This window comes from Bubalus bubalis, chromosome 1 (genome assembly GCF_019923935.1).
Source record: "Bubalus bubalis isolate 160015118507 breed Murrah chromosome 1, NDDB_SH_1, whole genome shotgun sequence".
NCBI lineage: Eukaryota > Metazoa > Chordata > Mammalia > Artiodactyla > Bovidae > Bubalus > Bubalus bubalis.
The window spans coordinates 119447222-119467625 of record NC_059157.1 but is presented as its reverse complement, the minus strand read 5'-3'; the positions used below and the strand labels follow the sequence as shown (position 1 = coordinate 119467625).

Below are 20404 nucleotides of genomic sequence, written 5' to 3'. Positions count from 1 at the left end.
AAAATATATATTTATTGAAATAATATATTTTAATAGAAATATATTAATAGACAGGAAAAGTAGAAACTAAAGTCAATGGGAATAACCAAAGAAAATTGCACAAAATACAGATTTTTGTCCTCGTCAAAGTATCCATGTTTTTAAGATATCCCTGAGTGCTAGAAATGCAAAAGGAAAAAACAGTATTTTATTTTTAAAAACAAATGAAAACAGTTACCTGTTTAATAAGCAGCTCCCATATGGGTTGGATTTCAACCTCAATGGCATTTGGCCCGCATACTAATCTTCTGTAGGAGATGATCATCTATTAGTGTCACACCAACATGCTTATCGGAGAAGGCAATGGCACCCACTCCAGTACTCTTGCCTGGAGAATCCCATGGATGGAGGAGCCTGGTGGGCTGCAGTCCATGACGTCGCTAGGAGTCGGACAGGACTGAGCGACTTCACTTTGACTTTTCACTTTCATGCATTGGAGAAGGAAGTGGCAACCCACTCCAGTGTTCTTGCCTGGAGAATCCCAGGGACGGGGGAGCCTGGTGGGCTGCCGTCTAAGGGGTCGCACAGAGTCGGACACAACTGAAGCGACTTAGCAGCAGCAGCAGCAACATGCTTATCAATAAGTGAGTACAGGTGACACTAAGCAGAAGTCCCTTCTCTACCCTCAAGGGACTCTGTGCTTTCAGCTAAAAATTAATATGCCAATCTCAAAATACTACTATATTTGTAAATGAAAGCACATGGTGGACAAGTTGTTTTTCTGTTAAACATACCTTAAGTACAGTATAACTCATGAATCAAAATGAAGTTAGAAAGGCATTTTGAGCTCTTTTTTCTTTACTTGATTATATTCTAAGAGCAGCTAAAAAGAAACAGATATGACAGTGTTCCTAGAATTCTCAGGAATTCTAGATTGCCCTTGATGTTGGAGATCATATCTGTCTTACCTTGGTATCTCTAGCACCTAGACAAGGCTTTAGTTTTTGAACTCAATAACTACATGAAGGAATGAACCAATGAACTGGAAGATGGTATATGGCTTTCATGGCTAACACTTTGTAAATCCACACACGTGTACATTACAATAAGAAGCCCTAAGAGAGGGATAAATTAGGAGATTGGGATTAACATATACATATTACTATATATAAAATATATAAAATAAAAAATCAACAAGGACCTACTATGTAGCACCGAAAGCTCAACTCGATATTCTGTAATAACCTATCTGGGAAAAGAATCTGAAAAAGAATGAATATATGTACATATATAACTGAATCAATTTGCTGTAATCACCTGAAACTAACATAACATTGTAAATCAACTGCACTCCAATATAAAATAAAAGTTAAATTAAAAATAATTTTAAAAACAAAAGAAAGAACTGATATTCTCACTTTGCCAATGGGAAGAACTCTTCAATGTGGATATTTTGACAAAGATGCACATACCTAATATCAATCATGACAATGTAACTTTTAAGCAGAGATGACAGTGTCAGAAACTGCGTTTAACCATTCATATACATTTTCCCTGTGAGATTTTACATTATCATCATTATTATAAAGAAAACTGGAGTTCAGAGAAACTAAGTAACTTTCCCAGAGTCTCAGAGCGAGAAAGCAGCAGAGCCAGGCTTCCCACCATGGTCTCTATGACTCCACTTTACTCTCTCCCTCAGTAAAGACGGATGTGAAAATCTGCCTGATGGATCTTTGATCTATGACAGAGAGCTGAGTCCAAGTTTGTCTGACTTCTAAGCCATGCTAGTCCAAATTCAGTTATCACTTGCAAGGGATTGCAAGGACTCAAACCAATGTGTTCTGACTCCCTGTGTGAAAACACCATGGTTCAGAGATGTTGAGAAACAGTGAAGTCAAATAGCATGTACTACTGTAAGGGACTTCAGAAGTCCTTAAGTCTCACATTGAGAAAGGACCATAACTCAAGCCACTTTAGTTGTTAAAATCCTTTTCCAAAAGCCATCAAAATAACCTGTTGTTGGCAAGTATTCAGAACTTCTCAGAATCCTAAACTTGGTTTTCCTCTCTCTCTCCTTGGAATACCCTCCCCACATCCTTCACTTTGTTAAGGTCTGCTTAGCCTTTGAGAGCTAAATCTGATAATAGAGCTTGGTGGTGATACAGATAGAGTAGGATAACCAAACAGTTAGTTTAGAAATCCCACTAGGGGATTATAGATAGAGAGGGAAATTTAGGGGGGCTTTAGGAGACAACTGTAAGTTAATATTACTTGAGAAAACAATCCAGACATTGTAAATATAGCAGGCTTGCTTAATAACAAAACTATACAAGCCAATGGCACCTGCATCTTGCTGGTTGAGGTAAGTAAGTTAATGATCCCATATATATATATGAGGAAATGACATTCTAAAGTACAAGAACATCTTTACACTGAAACCTGAGATAATTTACCATATTTTAGCATATGTTAGCACTTTTCTAGGCTTCCCTCATGGCTCAGTTGGTAAAGAATCTGCCTGCAGTGCAGGACACCTGGGTTTGATTCCTGGGTTGGGAAGATATCTTGGAGAAGGAAATGGCAACCCACTCCAGTATTCTTGCCTGGAGAATCCCATGGACAGAGGAGCCTGGAGGGCTATAGTCCATGGGGCCGCAAGAGTAGGACACTACTTAGTGACTAAACCACCATCACCACCACCTTTCTACTGATTTTAATAGCTCCATGACCATCTGGGTTTGACTGTGGAGGGACAAGAAGACTCCCCAACGTGATTTAGAGGAGAAGCTGATGATGGAAGCCTGATATCTACTCAAGGATGAGGGAGAAGGTAGTCTTCTCCCCTTCCCACTTTCCCTTTGATTATAAAAAATGTAGCCCACTAAGTTCTTACGTAGAGTCCTCTGGCCTGTCCACTTGTAGCCTTCACAAGTGTCCTATACTAATAACTCATGGTTATCTATCCCTTTGTTTTTGCTTTGGCATAGGAACCTGGCATGTCAGGTCCATGAATCAAGGCAAATTGGAAGTGGTCAAACAAGAGATGGCAAGAGTGAATGTCAACATTCTAGGAATCAGCAAACTGAAATGGATTGGAATGGGTGAATTTAACTCAGATGACCATTATGTCTACTAATGCGGGCAGGAATCCCTCAGAAGAAATGGAGTGGCCATCATGGTCAACGAAAGAGTCCAAAATGCAGTACTTGGATACAATCTCAAAAACAACAGAATGATCTATGTTCGTTTCCAAGGCAAACCATTCAATATCACAGTAATCCAAGTCTATGCCCCAACCAGTAACGCTGAAGAAGCTGAAGTTGAATGGTTCTATGAAGACCTACAAGACTTTTTCGAACTAACACCCAAAAAAGATGTCCTTTTCATTATAGGGGACTGGAATGCAAAAGTAGGAAGTCAAGAAACACCTGGAGTAACAGGCAAATTTGGCCTTGGAATACGGAATGAAGCAGGGCAAAGGCTAATAGAGTTTTGCCAAGAAAGTGCACTGGTCATAGCAAACACCCTCTTCCAACAACACAAGAGAAGACTCTACACATGGACATCACCAGATGGTCAACACCAAAATCAGACTGATTATATTCTTTGCAGCCAAAGATGGAGACGCTCTATATAGTCAGCAAAAACAAGACCAGGAGCTGACTGTGGCTCAGACCATGAACTCCTTATTGCCAAATTCAGACTGAAATTGAAGAAAGTAGGGAAAACCACTAGACCATTCAGGTATGACCTAAATCAAATCCCTTATGACTATACAGTGGAAGTGAGAAATAGATTTAAGGGCCTAGATCTGATAGACAGAGTGCCTGATGAACTATGGAATGAGGTTCGTGACATTGTACAGGAGACAGGGATCAAGACCATTCCCATAGAAAAGAAATGCAAAAAAGCAAAATGGCTGTCTGGGGAGGCCTTACAAATAGCTGTGAAAAGAAGAGAAGTGAAAAGCAAAGGAGAAAAGGAAAGATATAAACATCTGAATGCAGAGTTCCAAAGAATAGCAAGAAGAGATAAGAAAGCCTTCTTCAGCGATCAATGCAAAGAAATAGAGGAAAACAACAGAACGGGAAAGACTAGGGATCTCTTCAAGAAAATCAGAGATACCAAGGGAACATTTCATGCAAAGATGGGCTCGATAAAGGACAGAAATGGTATGGACCTAACAGAAGCAGAAGATATTAAGAAGAGATGGCAAGAATACACAGAAGAACTGTACAAAAAAGATCTTCACGACCCAGATAATCATGATGGTGTGATCACTGACCTAGAGCCAGACATCCTGGAATGTGAAGTCAAGTGGGCCGTAGAAAGCATCACTACGAACAAAGCTAGTGGAGGTGATGGAATTCCAGTTGAGCTATTCCAAATCCTGAAAGATGATGCTGTGAAAGTGCTGCACTCAGTATGCCAGCAAATCTGGAAAACTCAGCAGTGGCCACAGGACTGGAAAAGGTCAGTTTTCATTCCAATCCCAAAGAACGGAAATGCCAAAGAATGCTCAAACTACCGCACAATTGCACTCATCTCACACGCTAGTAAAGTAATGCTCAAAATTCTCCAAGCCAGGCTTCAGCAATACCTGAACCATGAACTTCCTATGTTCAAGCTGGTTTTAGAAAAGGCAGAGGAACCAGAGATCAAATTGCCAACATCTGCTGGATCATGGAAAAAGCAAGAGAGTTCCAGAAAAACATCTATTTCTGCTTTATTGACTATGCCAAAGCCTTTGACTGTGTGGATCACAAGAAACTGTGGGAAATTCTGAAGGAGATGGGAATACCAGAACACCTGATCTGCCTCTTGAGAAATTTGTACGCAGGTCAGGAAGCAACAGTTAGAACTGGACAGGGAACAACAGACTGGTTCCAAATAGGAAAAGGAGTACATCAAGGCTGTATATTGTCACCCTGCTTATTTAACTTATATGCAGAGTACATAATGAGAAACGCTGGACTGGAAGAAACACAAGCTGCAATCAAGATTGCCGGGAGAAATATCAATAACCTCAGATATGCAGATGACACCACCCTTATGGCAGAAAGTGAAGAGGAACTCAAAAGCCTCTTGATGAAAGTGAAAGTGGAGAGTGAAAAAGTTGGCTTAAAGCTCAACATTCAGAAAACGAAGATCATAGCATCCAGTCCCACCACTTCATGGGAAACAGATGGGGAAACAGTGGAAACAGTGGCAGACTTTATTTTTGGGGGCTCCAAAATCACTGCAGATGGTGACTGCAGCCATGAAATTAAAAGACGCTTACTCCTTGGAAGGAAAGTTATGACCAACCTAGATAGCATATTCAAAAGCAGAGACATTACTTTGCCAACAAAGGTCCATATAGTCAAGGCTATGGTTTTTCCAGTGGTCATGTATGGAAGTGAGAGTTGGACTGTGAGGAAGGCTGAACGCCAAAGAATTGATGCTTTTGAACTGTGGTGTTGGAGAAGACTCTTGAAAGTCCCTTGGACTGCAAGGAGATCCAACCAGTCCATTCTAAAGGAGATCAGCCCTGGGATTTCTTTGGAAGGAATGATGCTAAAGCTGAAACTCCAGTACTTTGGCCACCTCATGCGAAGAGTTGACTCATTGGAAAAGACTGATGCTGGGAGGGATTGGGGGTAGGAGGAGAAGGGGACAACAGAGAATGAGATGACTGGATGGCATCACTGACTCGATGGATGTGAGTCTGAGTGAACTCCGGGAGTTGTTGATGGACAGGGAGGCCTGGCATGCTGCAATTCATGGGGTCGCAAAGAGTCAGACACGACTGAGCGACTGATCTGATCTGATCTGATCTATCCCTTGCCTCTCACTGAAATCTTTCTGAGCCAAGACATAAGGAGGTTGAACTCCACCAAGCTCTGAAATGTATTCTGTGGTTTCAGGATTAAGAAATTTGAGATTCAACAGACTTGGGTAATGCTAAGCCTATGTACTTGTTGCTCCTTCTACCTGGAACCAGTTTCCCCCACATCTTTGCATGGCTCATGCCCTCATTTTATTCAGGCTTCTGTTTAAATGGCATCTTCTTATTGGAGGCTCTTCTCCAATTTGATTTAAAATAGCTACCCTGACCACCAAATCAGATCATCTTTATCTCCTTAACCTAATTCATTTTTCTTTATAGACTGTTTGATAATCTGAAGTTATACCTTATCTTTTGCATGTTAATCGGCATGCAAACAATAGACTATCTTCCACTATTATATAAGCATCTAGAGGTCGCTGGTATATTCTGAATGCCTAAAGCAGGGCCTAATTCATAGAATGTACTGAGGAATGATTTGTTACATGAGTGAATGGATGAATGAAGTGTGAGCCTTGGTTCTCTTACCTAGAAAATGGGTTGATAATACCTGCCTAATAAAATTGCTATTAGTAACAAAAGATATAGATAAATAAGCACTTAGCACAAGTGCCTAAAACATGTGCCATGCTCAGTCGTGTTTGACTCTTTGCTACCCCATGGACTATTCTGTCCATGGAATTGTCCAGGCAAAGAATACTGGATTGGGTTGCAATTTCTTCCTCCAGGGGATCTTCCCCACCCAGGGATCAAACCTGTGTCTCTTACATCTCCTACATTGGTGGGTGGATTCTTTACCACTGCACCACCTGGAAAACCCACCGAGAACATGACAAGTCCTTAATAAGTAACAACTATATTTGACATAGTCTCCATTCCTGTATTAATTATTTTTCTTGTCCCCAATAACCCTTCATTTCTTAGTAAAATCTTTGAACTGCAACATATAGTTACACATCTTTTACCTTGAATTTCCTAGGCTCTCTTTAATGGCAGAGAGGGAGCTTTCTCAGCTCTATTTTTCTGACATCTAGGGGCACAGTATCTGTCACAGAGAACGTTCCCTAACTATTGGAATTAATTAATGAGGACCTTCATGAACCATGACTAGAATACTGTCTCCCCTAACAGTTTAGAGAATGATAGCAGCACACAGGCTGTGGAAGTCAGTTTAGAAAGAAGCAAGCCAAGTGCCCTATGACCTTTTTCTTTGTTGGGTGAGACGGTTTCTAATGTTACCATTAAGGGAGAGGTGCCCAGCCCTTATGAGAACTGAGATCCAGTAGGTGCATACTGGCCTGTGATGATCCTCTTTAGGGGACATCTGGAAAACGTGAATAAAAAATATTGCCTGTCATGTCAGTAAATAAAAGACGTTGTAGCCATTTGACCATCACATTGCCACAGCCGCCTTGAAGTTTCATGCTGAGGGAACTCAGGATAGAAACTGGATGCCCACCATCTAGAGGGCTACAGTCCATAGAGTCGCAAAGAGTCGCACACAACTGAAATGACCTAGCACGCTAAGTAGCAGTCAACTGCTGCAGCCTCCGATGGTGCACGCTGAGGAGACGCAGGATGATAAAACACAGGATACTGGCTCCAGATAGCTAATGTTCATACCGAAGCAATCATTTCAGTGAGCCCAGATTCTTGCATCTTCCCATACATAGAAAAGCGCTACATCCTTAAACTTGAGACCTCCGGTTTTCCTCAATTAACAGTAATCTGAAATTCTGACTGCCTGGTCTTTGTTGCAAAAATCCCTATATGCCCTGGCTCCTCAACCCCCTTGTCTCTTTGAAGCAGTCCCTCAGAGTGATCTGAGAGTCCTGTTTCACCGGCTTAAAGTCCTCAGAATGTCTGCCAAATAAAACATGATTCTCAACGTTTATGTTGTCAGACAACAACCATGTTTGAATCACAAACCGACATGCCCCTTGATGTTTCACCTTTTCCACTATCTCTTGCCAAAAAGTATTGTGTGGTTAGAGATCATGTACTCATCTCAATCTCAGCATGAACCACATAGAATTTTCAGGGATATTGACCATTGGTTGAAAACCAGAAGAAGAAATACAAGGTTTGAGCTGGGTCACATTAGCAAAGTTCCAAGGAACAAAGGAGATGACATTCCCTGACTTTAAAAATCTGATGAGCTGGCAGGGAAAGGAAGCCCGAGAACAATTCCAGGTGGCCTCAGGAAACTCAATAGTTTAAATGAAATTAAGTAGACTTGCCTAATATTCAGAACCATTCATTAGGGGAATAATTACTTTGGGTGTAGAAGATCTCTCTTCAAAAGAGATTGAAGGGTTTCTTAACAGGGAAGTTACGAAGGCATTTCTGCACTGGCTATGGGTTATGCTTGAAGAAGCACTGAGATTTCTTGCAACCATGCTGCTGCTGCTGCTAAGTCACTTCAGTCGTGTCCGACTCTGTGCGACCCCATAGACGGCAGCCCACCAGGCTCCCCCGTCCCTGGGGTTCTCCAGGCAAGAACACTGGAGTGGGTTGCCATTTCCTTCTCCAATGCATGAAAGTGAAAAGTGAAAGTGAGATATTAGTAAATGTGCTGAAAGTTATTTATTTCTTAAAAATCAAGCATGAATGACTAGGAATATTTTCTTTGGCAATGGTCTATATCTCTTTTCAATATGATTATTTGTTCATTCATTCATTTGTCAATTTATTCACCAAATAATTGTTGAGAATATGTTGTCTGCTGGGCCCTTTAGGCTCTGGATGGTGAAGACTAGGCTGAGAGTCCTCAAAGAGGCAGGAGGACCATGTCAGCATCACTGGTGAGCATTTTCAAACTTCATATAATCACTCTGCTTCCATTCAGTAGCATCCTTGGCATCAATAGCATCCTTGGCAGGGAGGGAGGTCTGAGGTTTTCCAAAGAGTTAATACTAAGCCAGGGGATTCTGGCATGACCCATTTCCATGGAATTTGGGATTTTAGGGAGCAGCTTTATTAGTGTTTGAATAAAAGTTCCCAGGTGATTCTGCTAGTTAATCCCTCGCTCTCCTAATAGAGACCTGAGAAGAAAAGGAGACCTGAGAAATTCACAGATGCAGAGAAATGGCATCCAATTGCTGGCATTTGGGTATGTCATAGAGTATAATAGGCATGTTAGTCTTTGAGCCCTCTCATTTTAAAATAATAATAAAAGTAAGATTAGCATGTTTTGAGAAATTGCTTTCAGGGGAAGAAATTCCCTATTTTAGCAGTCCATAGCCTGCTTCTATACTTTATAATTTATACAGAGAACATTCATTTTACAAATGACAAAAGTCATTTTATTTTTTGACACTAGTCTTCATCTGTGACCTGTTCCTTTCTTTCATTTCCTAAAGCACATTTCCAGATAACCTCAGGGAAAGTCAAGTTCTTGCAGAGTTTCATGCCCTGTATGTGAGCTAATTGAGGTGCTGCTCATCAGCTTTTGTGGGGACGTGCACAGAGCATTCGCAGGCATGAAGATCCAGAACACAGAGGACCATGAGGGCATCTAAATGGAGGTGGGGGTGGAGAAATCCCAGGGGCCATCTTACCAGGGAGACTCAGGTCTTAGGCTTATTTGTGCTTTCATAATGCTTTGCTCTGAATCAAAGCTTTGGAGTTAAGTGATTTTATACTTTCAGTGGACCCAGAACCATAGAAACACGGGTTATATTTTTAAGAATGTTATTGACTTCTAATCTAATGCTAAGATCTGAGACAATCTTATTGGCTTCCAGAACAATGAGTGAAGCCTGTCTCCTCCACTCTGACCAATTCTTCCTTGTTCTTTTCCAAAGACTGATCTGAGGGACAAGTGTCTACACTTGAGTTGTATTTCTAAAGATGGAGATTTCCAAGAGATTAAAGGTCGTGGTGTATAGATATGATTTCTTTTCTGACTTTGGCTTCCCTCAAGACCTGAGGAGTAAAAGGGTAGGATTTCATAGCAGCCCCAATCTCTCTCTCCCCTGCCTTCCCCTTGCTTATTTTTTCTCTCTCTATTCTCTGGGAAAAGCTTCTATCAGCTTGGGAGCTGAGCAATGAGGGCAAACCCATCCTTTTGCTGCTGTCCTCTCAGATTTCTTTCCTCTGGTACTAACAAGCATGCCCTTTTTCTCAGTGGTGTAACAAGTGTTGAGAATTAAGTTTGGTCCTACAGAATCACCAAGCCACTTGTGAATACCACTCCACAGCTCCACATTCAGTGATGTCACACTGGAATCAGCCATGGTTGGAGTATCCCTATTATAGAAATTGGTAAAGCCTATCCATCAAAGCTTTTTTGTTTCTTTCCCTTCCAGAGTTCTGGGATACCAACAAGGTGATTGGTCTGGAGCTAACCCCCAGTTAGGAGGCACCTGGATCTCTTCTGCCAGAAAGTTCTTATATTTTCAGGAGGCTTAACAGAGGAGGCAGGGACAGGGAGGGCTGAGTAAGGAGATGAAGTGTCACTCAACTGAAAAAAACTGTTCTAATATGAAGATAGCTTGGACGGATGGGGGATGAGGTAGGTGTGTTTTTTCACAGGGCCCTGTGTCCATGAGGTAAGAGAATTACTCTAGGTGTCTGTATACCTGTCTAGGACAGTCACTAAGATAGCAAGTTGTGTTCAGTTTCTGGATGAGTGAAGGTGAGATCAGGGAACCTTCTCGAATAATTTTCCTGCTTTCCTCTTGATGGTTTCCCTGGCGGCTCAGGTGGTAAAGGGTCACCTATTATGCAAGAGACCCAGTTTCAATCCTCTTGATACCCTCTGATAGTTTCTCTCCAGGGTAAATGTGTCACTCCTGATGTCTTCATTTGCTTTTTGCTACTGAAAAGTGAGAACTATGTTCATCTTTGCATTTTCTCTCTTTTCCTGGCTGCTAGGAAGACTGAAAGAGGTTGTATTTTTTGATGATTTTTCATGATCAAAAATTTTTGTGTATCCCTCTTTCTTTATTTCTTATATTGGGTCCTTGCTTCTCATGTGAGCAAGCTCAAATTCATTGAGGAAACTGTTAAGCTATCACTCAACCAACCAATCCATCATATTTAATTTTTGGAAAAAGTGTTTAGTCTTACATTAAAAAAATAAAAGGGGAAATTTGTGGATGGATGAGGAATGCTCCATATTTTACTTTCTCTCTTTACTCTCCAAATGGAAAAACTCACAAAATAAAATATGACTATATATTTCTAAGTAGATTATCTCCTCTATTCTTCATATTTGGGAAACCATATACTTTATCTTGCTTATTAGATTGTTAAGTTCTTTATTGTGTGGACCAAATTTAAATTTAATTATGTATGATGTTTATTAAAGCTTGGCATCTGATAAATAAATAAACATGAGGTAGCTACAGGGATGGAAAATCTGGGGAAACGGTTTCTTAGGCAGAGCATATCTATATTCATCAACTACATTTCCTAAATAGATCAATCCTTTAAATGTCTTGTGCTTAGTGCTAGGAAAGCAATGTGTTTTTAATGACTTTGAAAACATTTTGTACTTCAGTATTAAAGCATTGTTTCTGAAATCTTATATAATGTACCCTGTTTCTAAGCCATTTTGGAATATTGTCAGAATCTAGATGCCCAGTTCATTTTTCATAGTGTTCAAACAGGGGAAAACTTGAAAACAATACTAGATCAATAACTCACAGGCTTGGTGCAAATACAAATCATGGAGATGCTTGCTAAAAATCCTGTTTTTCTCTCACCACCACCCTAGCTTCTACTTACTAAATCAGAATTATGGAGAAGAACCCAAGAACCTGTATTTTAAGGACTGAATTGCTCCTTCACTTGAGAATTTGTGTTTCTGACCAAGTGTGAAGAAGATCAGGCAAATCCTTCTCATCCCTAAAACTGGGCAAGAACTCTAGGGGATTATTAAGATTCTTGGGAAAACTTGCAATGGTGTTCTTTCAGAGTCACCAGGATTCACCGTTTTAAATTACAGATGAGTGAAGCAAGGACTCTAGGTCACTGTGAGTTGATAAGAAGCCTAAGCATTTCCTGTACTATTATCCTATCATTTCCTAACCTATGCGCCTTTATAGATCCCATTCTCACAACTGTACCTCTATTCTTTGTCTCTCTTTCCCACCAGTCAGTTGATGTCTCTTGGACCATGACTAAGTCTTATTTATCCTTAGATCCCTAGTGCCTTGCAAAATGCCTGGCATATTAGAGGAGTTTAGTTCACAGATCAATGAATGCATTTATTTATTCATTCCTTCCACACAAGTCTATTGAGCTTCTACCATGAATCAGGCACTGTTCTAGATTCTGTAAATAATAGTAGTGAATGACATAATTAACTGAGCAAACAAAATCCTCATCTCCAGGGCCAGTTCTCCTAGTAAAATGCAATCATTATATTGTCTTTCTGTCTCTCAGAGGACCTGGAGGATTAAGATGCTGATGTTTATGAAATGACTCAAGTTTTTTTGAGGAAAGAAAAGAGACAACACAGAGAATACTGTTCTATAATCCTGAGAGAAAAGATCAAATGTTATTTGATTGCATTGTTCTTTTAGTCTTCTCTTTTTAATAAGTGTGCCTACGATGAGAATAATTTAGAACAGTCTGATGCCAGTAAATGAACTGGGGTTATGTAAAGTTGATGTAGCTTTATGCCAACAATTCACTCATCCTAAGCCATGCAACATTTCCATTTATGCTAGCAAAATTTTCTCTGGAGTACCCCAAACCCTACCTGATCTCTTGTTCTTCAGTGGTAAGACCCAGTCCAAACGTGTGATGGATGTCATGGCAGCTGTTGCTATCTTCCAGCAACCTAGGATGTGGTCAGGACAAGAACCGTACTTCTGCTCATGGTACTCAACAAATCAGGGTTCTTCCCTTATATTGTGATGAGTGCTGAGGAAAAAAGTCAGACTTACCCAACTTTCTGAAACTTCTTCTCCAAGTTGTTCCAAACATACCTGATTTTCTGTACTTGGATACATCGGAACTGCAAGTACAAATGTGATAGAAAAGAAAAGTGAAAAGAAAGTAAAACCGCTCAGTTGTGTCTGTTTGTGAACTTCCCAACCCAGGGATCAAACCCAGGTCTTACACATTGCAGGTGGATTCTTTATCAACTCAGCTACCAGAGAAGCCCTGATAGAACAGATGTCATTGACAAAGTAAAGCCCATCAAGGAAGGTGAGGGTTGGTTAGTGCAGGTCCTCAAACAGCTCTCACTTTTCTTAACATAGAGCTATAATTTCCAGCCCAGCAGTGTGATTTTCAGAACTTTCATCCAATAAATACATTGTTCTCTTGCAAAGAAAACATGCTGTAACATTGTACTCTTAAAGTCAAATCACTTACTTTTAATTCTGGCTTCAATACAGCTTTGTTTATGACTGAGTGGCAGTCAGCCACTAGGGGTTCTTCTGTGTCCTTGCTTATAGGAATCTTCAATGTAGATAGGTAGAGACAGATTACCTTCTTCCTCATATATCTTTGAAATTCATCCTAGAGAAGACAATTCAGCCTATGAAATTCTGAAGTGTTATTCCATAAAGCACTCAGCCAACCAAATACCTGCCAAGTCCTACACCAGTGGTTGCCAAAGTTTGGGCTACTGATAAAAGCATTTGCATTACCTTGTAACTTGCTAGACATGTAAGAGTCTTAGTCTCACCCCAAACTTGCTGGATCAGGTATTATTGGGAGGCTAACAGTCCATGTTTTAAAGAGTCCTCCAGGTAATTCTGAATTGCACTAAAATTTGAGAACCACTGTGCTAGGGAAAAAGAAAAAGATACACTTTGCAAGAAAGTTCATATCAGGAAATAGTCTCCAGCTATCCTACAATGACATCTAGGTGTTTAAAATGTATAATATCCCTCAAAACACATGTTTTTGAAAAACTGAACAGTAATTCGCTTGTATATGTTTAAGAGTTATAACACTGACAGCCATTGCTCACGTTATGGCTAAGAGCACTTGCTGCTGCTGCTAAGTCGCTTCAATCGAGTCCGACTCTGTGCGACCCCATAGACGGCAGCCCAGCAGGCTGCCCCGTCCCTGGGATTCTCCAGGCAAGAACACTGGAGTGGGTTGCCATTTCCTTCTCCAGTGCATGAAAGTGAAAAGTGAAAGTGAAGTCGCTCAGTCACGACCCCATGGACTACAGCCCACCAGGCTCCTCCGTCCATGGGATTTTCCAGGCAAGAGTACTGGAGTGGGGTGCCATTCAATTAGCCTAACATGGTAGAAATTTCTCCAGGCAGATGTAGAGGAAATGTCCTACATTCCTGGGTCAAAATAAGATGTAGCAAATAGATGGCAGAGACAGTTCCGCCATATTGTATCTGGGAGCAGGAAAACTCTTAAACAGAAGAGGATCTGCTCTGGAATGCTGATCATCACAGCTTGTGCACTCGATGCAACACAGAAGGGCACGCACCGTTGTCCTTAGCAAAACAGTGTCTGCTTCTTGCAAGGAGCATGGGATACAGTAGGCCCATACTCTCCAATGGGGCTTCCAGTAGAATAACAGGGGAAGGACCCCACAGGTCAGCACGGATGTCACAAGGAAGAGAACTCTGCGTAGCTTCTGGGTCTGGTAACCAAACACCTCCTGGAGAGTAAAGAAAAAAATCACTCTATTTTTTCCCCACATAAAATCACATTTTGTTCTAGGACACACAAACTTTAGGTGCAGGTTGGGTTGGGAGAGGAATCTAGTTTTGGTTGGTTGGATCAGATCCATTGCTTACAGCTGTCAGCTGAAACAATAAAAAAAAGAAAAAGAAGGAAGGACTCATTTTGCTATCCTGGCACATGGAACTAAAATATTAGGAGCAAGGAGCAGGTGGACTTATTTGATTCTAAATATTCATGAGTCACCTCAGATTTATTAATATAAAATACCTATGTTTTAGATCAGATTTACTTCCTTTAGATAAAAGGGTATTAAAAATTATTAATATGAACTTATTGGAGGAAGATGATAAATTATGACCAATAGGATTCATATCTTGTTTTAGGAATGAAAGTGTGCATAAATGCACTGCTTTGTAAAACAGTAGGGTGATATAAATTAAGAGATTATTTGTACATGTGAAAGATTTTCTTTTTTTTTTAATTTAATTTTATTTTTAAACTTTACAATATTGTGTTAGTTTTGCCAAATATCGAAATGAATCCGCCACAGCTATACCTGTGTTCCCCATCCTGAACCCTCCTCCCTCCTCCCTCCCCATACCATCCCTCTGGGTCGTCCCAGTGCACCAGCCCCAAGCATCCAGTATCGTGCATCGAACCTGGACTGGTGACTCGTTTCATATATGATATTATACATGTTTCAATGCCATTCTCCCAAATCTCCCCACCCTCTCCCTCTCCCACAGAGTCCATAAGACTGATCTATACATCAGTGTCTCCTTTGCTGTCTCGTACACAGAGTCATTGTTACCATCTTTCTAAATTCCATATATATACGTTAGTATACTGTATTGGTGTTTTTCTTTCTGGCTTACTTCACTCTGTATAATAGGCTCCAGTTTCATCCACCTCATTAGAACTGATTCAAATGTATTCTTTTATATGGCTGAGTAATACTCCATTGTGTATATGTACCACCGCTTTCTTATCCATTCATCTGCTGATGGACATCTAGGTTGCTTCCATGTCCTGGCTATTATAAACAGTGCTGCGATGAACATTGGGGTACACGTGTCTCTCCCTTCTGGTTTCCTCAGTGTGTATGCCCAGCAGTGGGATTGCTGGATCATAAGGCAGTTCTATTTCCAGTTTTTTAAGGAATCTCCACACTGTTCTCCATAGTGGCTGTACTAGTTTGCATTCCCACCAACAGTGCAAGAGGGTTCCCTTTTCTCCACACCCTCTCCAGCATTTGTTGCTTGTAGACTTTTGGATCGCAGCCATTCTGACTGGCGTGAAATGGTACCTCACTGTGGTTCTGATTTGCATTTCTCTGATAATGAGTGATGTTGAGCATCTTTTCATGTGTTCGTTAGCCATCTGTATGTCTTCTTTGGAGAAATGTCTATTTAGTTCTTTGGCCCATTTTTTGATTGGGTCATTTATTTTTCTGGAGTTGAGCTGTAGGAGTTGCTTGTATATTTTTGAGATTAGTTGTTTGTCAGTTGCTTCATTTGCTATTATTTTCTCCCATTCTGAAGGCTGCCTTTTCACCTTGCTAATAGTTTCCTTTGATGTGCAGAAGCTTTTAAGGTTAATTAGGTCCCATTTGTTTATTTTTGCTTTTATTTCCAATATTCTGGGAGGTGGGTCATAGAGGATCCTGCTGTGATGTATGTCAGAGAGTGTTTTGCCTATGTTCTCCTCTAGGAGTTTATAGTTTCTGGTCTTATGTTGAGATCTTTAATCCATTTTGAGTTTATTTTTGTGTATGGTGTTAGAAAGTGTTCTAGTTTCATTCTTTTACAAGTGGTTGACCAGTTTTCCCAGCACCACTTGTTAAAGAGATTATCTTTAATCCATTGTATATTCTTGCCTCCTTTGTCAAAGATAAGGTGCCCATATGTGTGTGGATTTATCTCTGGGCTTTCTATTTTGTTCCATTGATCTATATTTCTGTCTTTGTGCCAGTACCATACTGTCTTGATAACTGTGGCTTTGTAGTAGAGCCTGAAGTCAGGTAGGTTGATTCCTCCAGTTCCATTCTTCTTTCTCAAGATCACTTTGGCTATTCGAGGTTTTTTGTATTTCCATACAAATTGTGAAATTATTTGTTCTAGCTCTGTGAAGAATACCGTTGGTAGCTTGATAGGGATTGCATTGAATCTATAAATTGCTTTCGGTAGTATACTCATTTTCACTATATTGATTCTTCCAATCCATGAACATGGTATATTTCTCCATCTATTAGTGTCCTCTTTGATTTCTTTCACCAGTGTTTTATAGTTTTCTATATATAGGTCTTTAGTTTCTTTAGGTAGATATATTCCTAAGTATTTTATTCTTTCCGTTGCAATGGTAAATGGAATTGTTTCCTTAATTTCTCTTTCTGTTTTCTCATTATTAGTGTATAGGAATGCAAGGGATTTCTGTGTGTTGATTTTATATCCTGCAACTTTACTATAATCATTGATTAGTTCTAGTAATTTTCTGGTGGAGTCTTTGAAAGATTTTCAACAGACAGCTTATAGGTATTTATCCTGAGAGTAACATGCTGAAATATTTCTGTTTTTAATAATTGATTAGTTAACACTTGTCATAAATTGTGTAAAGACTTGAGATATAGTTTTGGGGGAAGACAAATAGCCAAAAACAATAGATTTGCTTAATTAAAGCTAATTTCTAGTTTTCACCTCCTACCATGAAATTTCACAGTATTGTTTTCTACATTTCAAAAAACAAGATAGTGTATTTGAAAAACCCAGAGGGCTCCTGATTATGAGTGACATTGTTACTCCACCATTATTTTACTTTCTGCTGTTATTGTGTGTGTGGGTGTGTTTTCTATGACTGGAATCCGAGGTCCAGATCACAGGAATGTAATGTCAAGAAAATAAGTTTTTCTACAGCACTTTCAGTGATGGAATCTCCTGAATTTTATGCCAGTTTACTTTTAAAAATTTATTTATTTTTGACTGCACTGAGACTTTTTTGCTACATGTGGGCTTTCTCTAGTTGTGGTGCAAGGACTTCTCATCGCAGTGGCTTCTCTTGCTGTGGAGCACAGCCTCTAGGACACATGGGCTTTGGTAGATGTGTCTGCAGGCTTAGTTACCCTGCAGTACGTGGAATCTTCCCTGACCAGGGATTGAACTGCCACATTGGCAGACAGATTCTTAACTGCTGGACCACCAGAGAAGTCATTAGGACAGTTTGAAAGTGAAAGACATTGAAAGTGAAGTCGCTCAGTCGAGTTCAACTCTTTGCGACCCCATGGACTGTAACCAACCAGGTTCCTCCATTCATGGGATTTTCCAGGCAAGAATACTGGAGTGGAGTGCCATTTCCTTCTCCAGGAGATCTTCCCAACCCAGGGATTGAACCTGGGTCTCCTGCATTGTAGGCAGACACTTAGCCACCTGAGCAGTCATGGTTATAATAAATCTTTTGGCTTAATTCTTTGGGAAAGTTTTCATCTTCAAAATAATCATTTTAATTAATATTTTCTAATAAAGAACTCTGGTAGATCAAGATTTCAATAAAAGTTGATGAAAGTAACCCTTAAACATATTGAGAAGATCCCAGGGTTAAGAAGCAAAGACATAAGTTAGAGTCACCACTCTGTTGGTTTCCAACTACGTAAACTTAGGTAAATCATTTCATTTCTAGGGAATCCCAATTTACTCTTCTACAAAAACAATTAGAAATATGTACCTTACAAGGCACTTAGACTCAAATGAGATAATGTCACCTTAAGTGTACTGCAAAGTAATTACAAGGTTAAGAGTTTCTTTCTACTACTCCTCAATAGGATCACCTACTTGGGGAAAAATTATCCATTAAGTTTCATGATGCAACTATTTGGAAATTATTCATGATAAGCTTTACATGTATCTTAGAAACATGTGTTAACTCTGCTTTAAGCATATTTTCAGTTAGAGCTCCTTTCTCTCTCCTATCTTTCCTCTGACTCTGTAAACCTGCTTTGGTTTTATTTGTCAGTTACATTAGATTTATTAGACTCAAATAAAAACTATGTGCCAGTGCACATATTATGTCATAAATATGCATTCTTTTACATTAAAAAAAAAAGGAATAGCTTTAGCTTTAAATTTTTTAAAGTTATTTATTTATTTTTAGTTTGAGCTATGCTGAGTCTTTGTTGCTGCAAGTGACTTTCTCTAGTTGCAGAGAGCCAGGGCTACTCTTCAGTTTTGGTGTGCATGCTTCTCTTTGCATTAGCTTCTCTTAATGCAGAGCACAGGCTGTAGGTGTGTGGGCTTTAGGAGTTGTGGCACATGGGCTTAGTTGCCCCACGGCATGTGGGATCTTCTCAAACCAGAGATTGACCTACTGTCCCCTGCATTGCAAGGTGGATTTTCAACCACTGGACCACCAGGGAAGCCCAATATTCTTTCTTTTACAAAGCTATTTACAGGGTCAATTTCCAAAGCCCAAGAGTACGCAAAATAGAAGCAGACTAGTTTGGAATTTTAGTCCAGCTTTTAGCTGAAATGAGCACATTTGTAGACAACAAAACTTTTTTCTGTTTACTTACATACAGCAATGGCATTGATAATCATAATTCTGGTTTTCCATTAGGTCTTTTCTATACAACAATTTTTTTATTAAAAAAGTAACTCACCATGCTATCAAGACTTCAATGAAATCACTACAGCTACATACTTCCAATAACCTTATAAATTGAGTAATTCTTTAGAGAAAGCAAGGTGATAAATTGTATTAAGAAATATAAAGATGTTTCTATCCCTTGAATCAGTAATTCCACACTCAAAAATATACCCTAAGGAAATAATACAGAAAGTGATGTATATAAAGATTTCAGCACAGCAAATAATAATAGCAAAATTATTAGAAGGAATAAATGATAGCTAACAGTTCAATAACATGTGAGTCAAAACAATGGGCTATTGTGGAGCCATTTAAAACAAAACGTATGAACTCAGTGTAGAAGTATGGGCACGATATGCTGCTGCTGCTGCTGCTAAGTTGCTTCAGTCGTGTCCGACTCTAAGCGACCCCATAGATGGCAGCCCACCAGGCTCCCCGTCCCTGGGATTCTCCAGGCAAGAACACTGGAGTGGGTTGCCACTTCCTTCTCCAATGCATGAAAGTGAAAAGTGAAAGTGAAGTCGCCCAGTCGGGTCTGACTTTTAGCGACCCATGGACTGCAGCCCACCAGGCTCCTCTGTCCTTGGGATTTTCCAGGCAAGAGTACTGGAGTGGGGTGCCATTGCCTTCTCCAGGGCAATATATGATATATGATATAATGTTAAGTGAAGAAAAGAACAGATAAAATAGATGGACAACAAATAGCAATATGATGAACTTTAACCTAACTATCGGAGAAGGCAATGGCACCCCACTCCAGTACTCTTGCCTGGAAAATCCCACGGACGGAGGAGCCTGGTAGGCTGCAGTCCATGGGGTTGCTAAGAGTCGGATACGACTGTGCGTCTTCACTTTCACTTTTCACTTTCATGCATTGGAGAAGGAAATGGCAACCCACTCCAGTGTTCTTGCCTGGAGAATCCCAGGGATGGGGGAGCCTGGTGGGCTGCCGTCTATGGTGTCGCACAGAGTCGGACACGACTGAAGCGACTTAGCAGCAGCAGCAGCAGCAACCTAACTATATCAATAATTACATTAAATGCAAAAGGTCTTAATTCTATGTTTGAAAGCAAAGATGACCAGGCTAGACAATAAAAGATTTAGTATATGCTGTTTAAAAGAGACACACTTTAAATGTAAAGAAGCAGAAAGATTAAAAGGATAAAGAAGGGGGAAATATAGCATACAAACACTAAGAAAACAGAATCAGTAAAGCTATATTAATGGCAGACAAAATAGACTCTAAAAAAAGAAACAAGAGAAAAAGGACAGAGATTTATTCAACAAAGAGACATAACAATCTTAAATTTTTGTGCATCTATAAACACAGTTTATAACATCTATTTC

General features: G+C 39.9%; 1 protein-coding gene across 3 annotated transcripts in view; it reads right to left on the bottom strand.

Moving 5' to 3' along the window:
- The window catches only part of ATP13A5 (ATPase 13A5), a 123948-nt gene that overhangs the window by 87207 nt on the left and 16337 nt on the right, over positions 1 to 20404 (bottom strand). For all 3 annotated transcript variants that reach the window (XM_025286391.3, XM_025286375.3, XM_025286382.3), the window contains exons 2-6: positions 14226 to 14399; positions 13142 to 13288; positions 12709 to 12779; positions 12522 to 12602; positions 218 to 287 (exon numbers count right to left, since the gene is read on the bottom strand). In XM_025286391.3, the coding sequence (XP_025142176.3) occupies positions 218 to 287; positions 12522 to 12602; positions 12709 to 12779; positions 13142 to 13288; positions 14226 to 14399 (543 nt within the window). The remainder of the gene's footprint in view (positions 1 to 217; positions 288 to 12521; positions 12603 to 12708; positions 12780 to 13141; positions 13289 to 14225; positions 14400 to 20404) is intronic.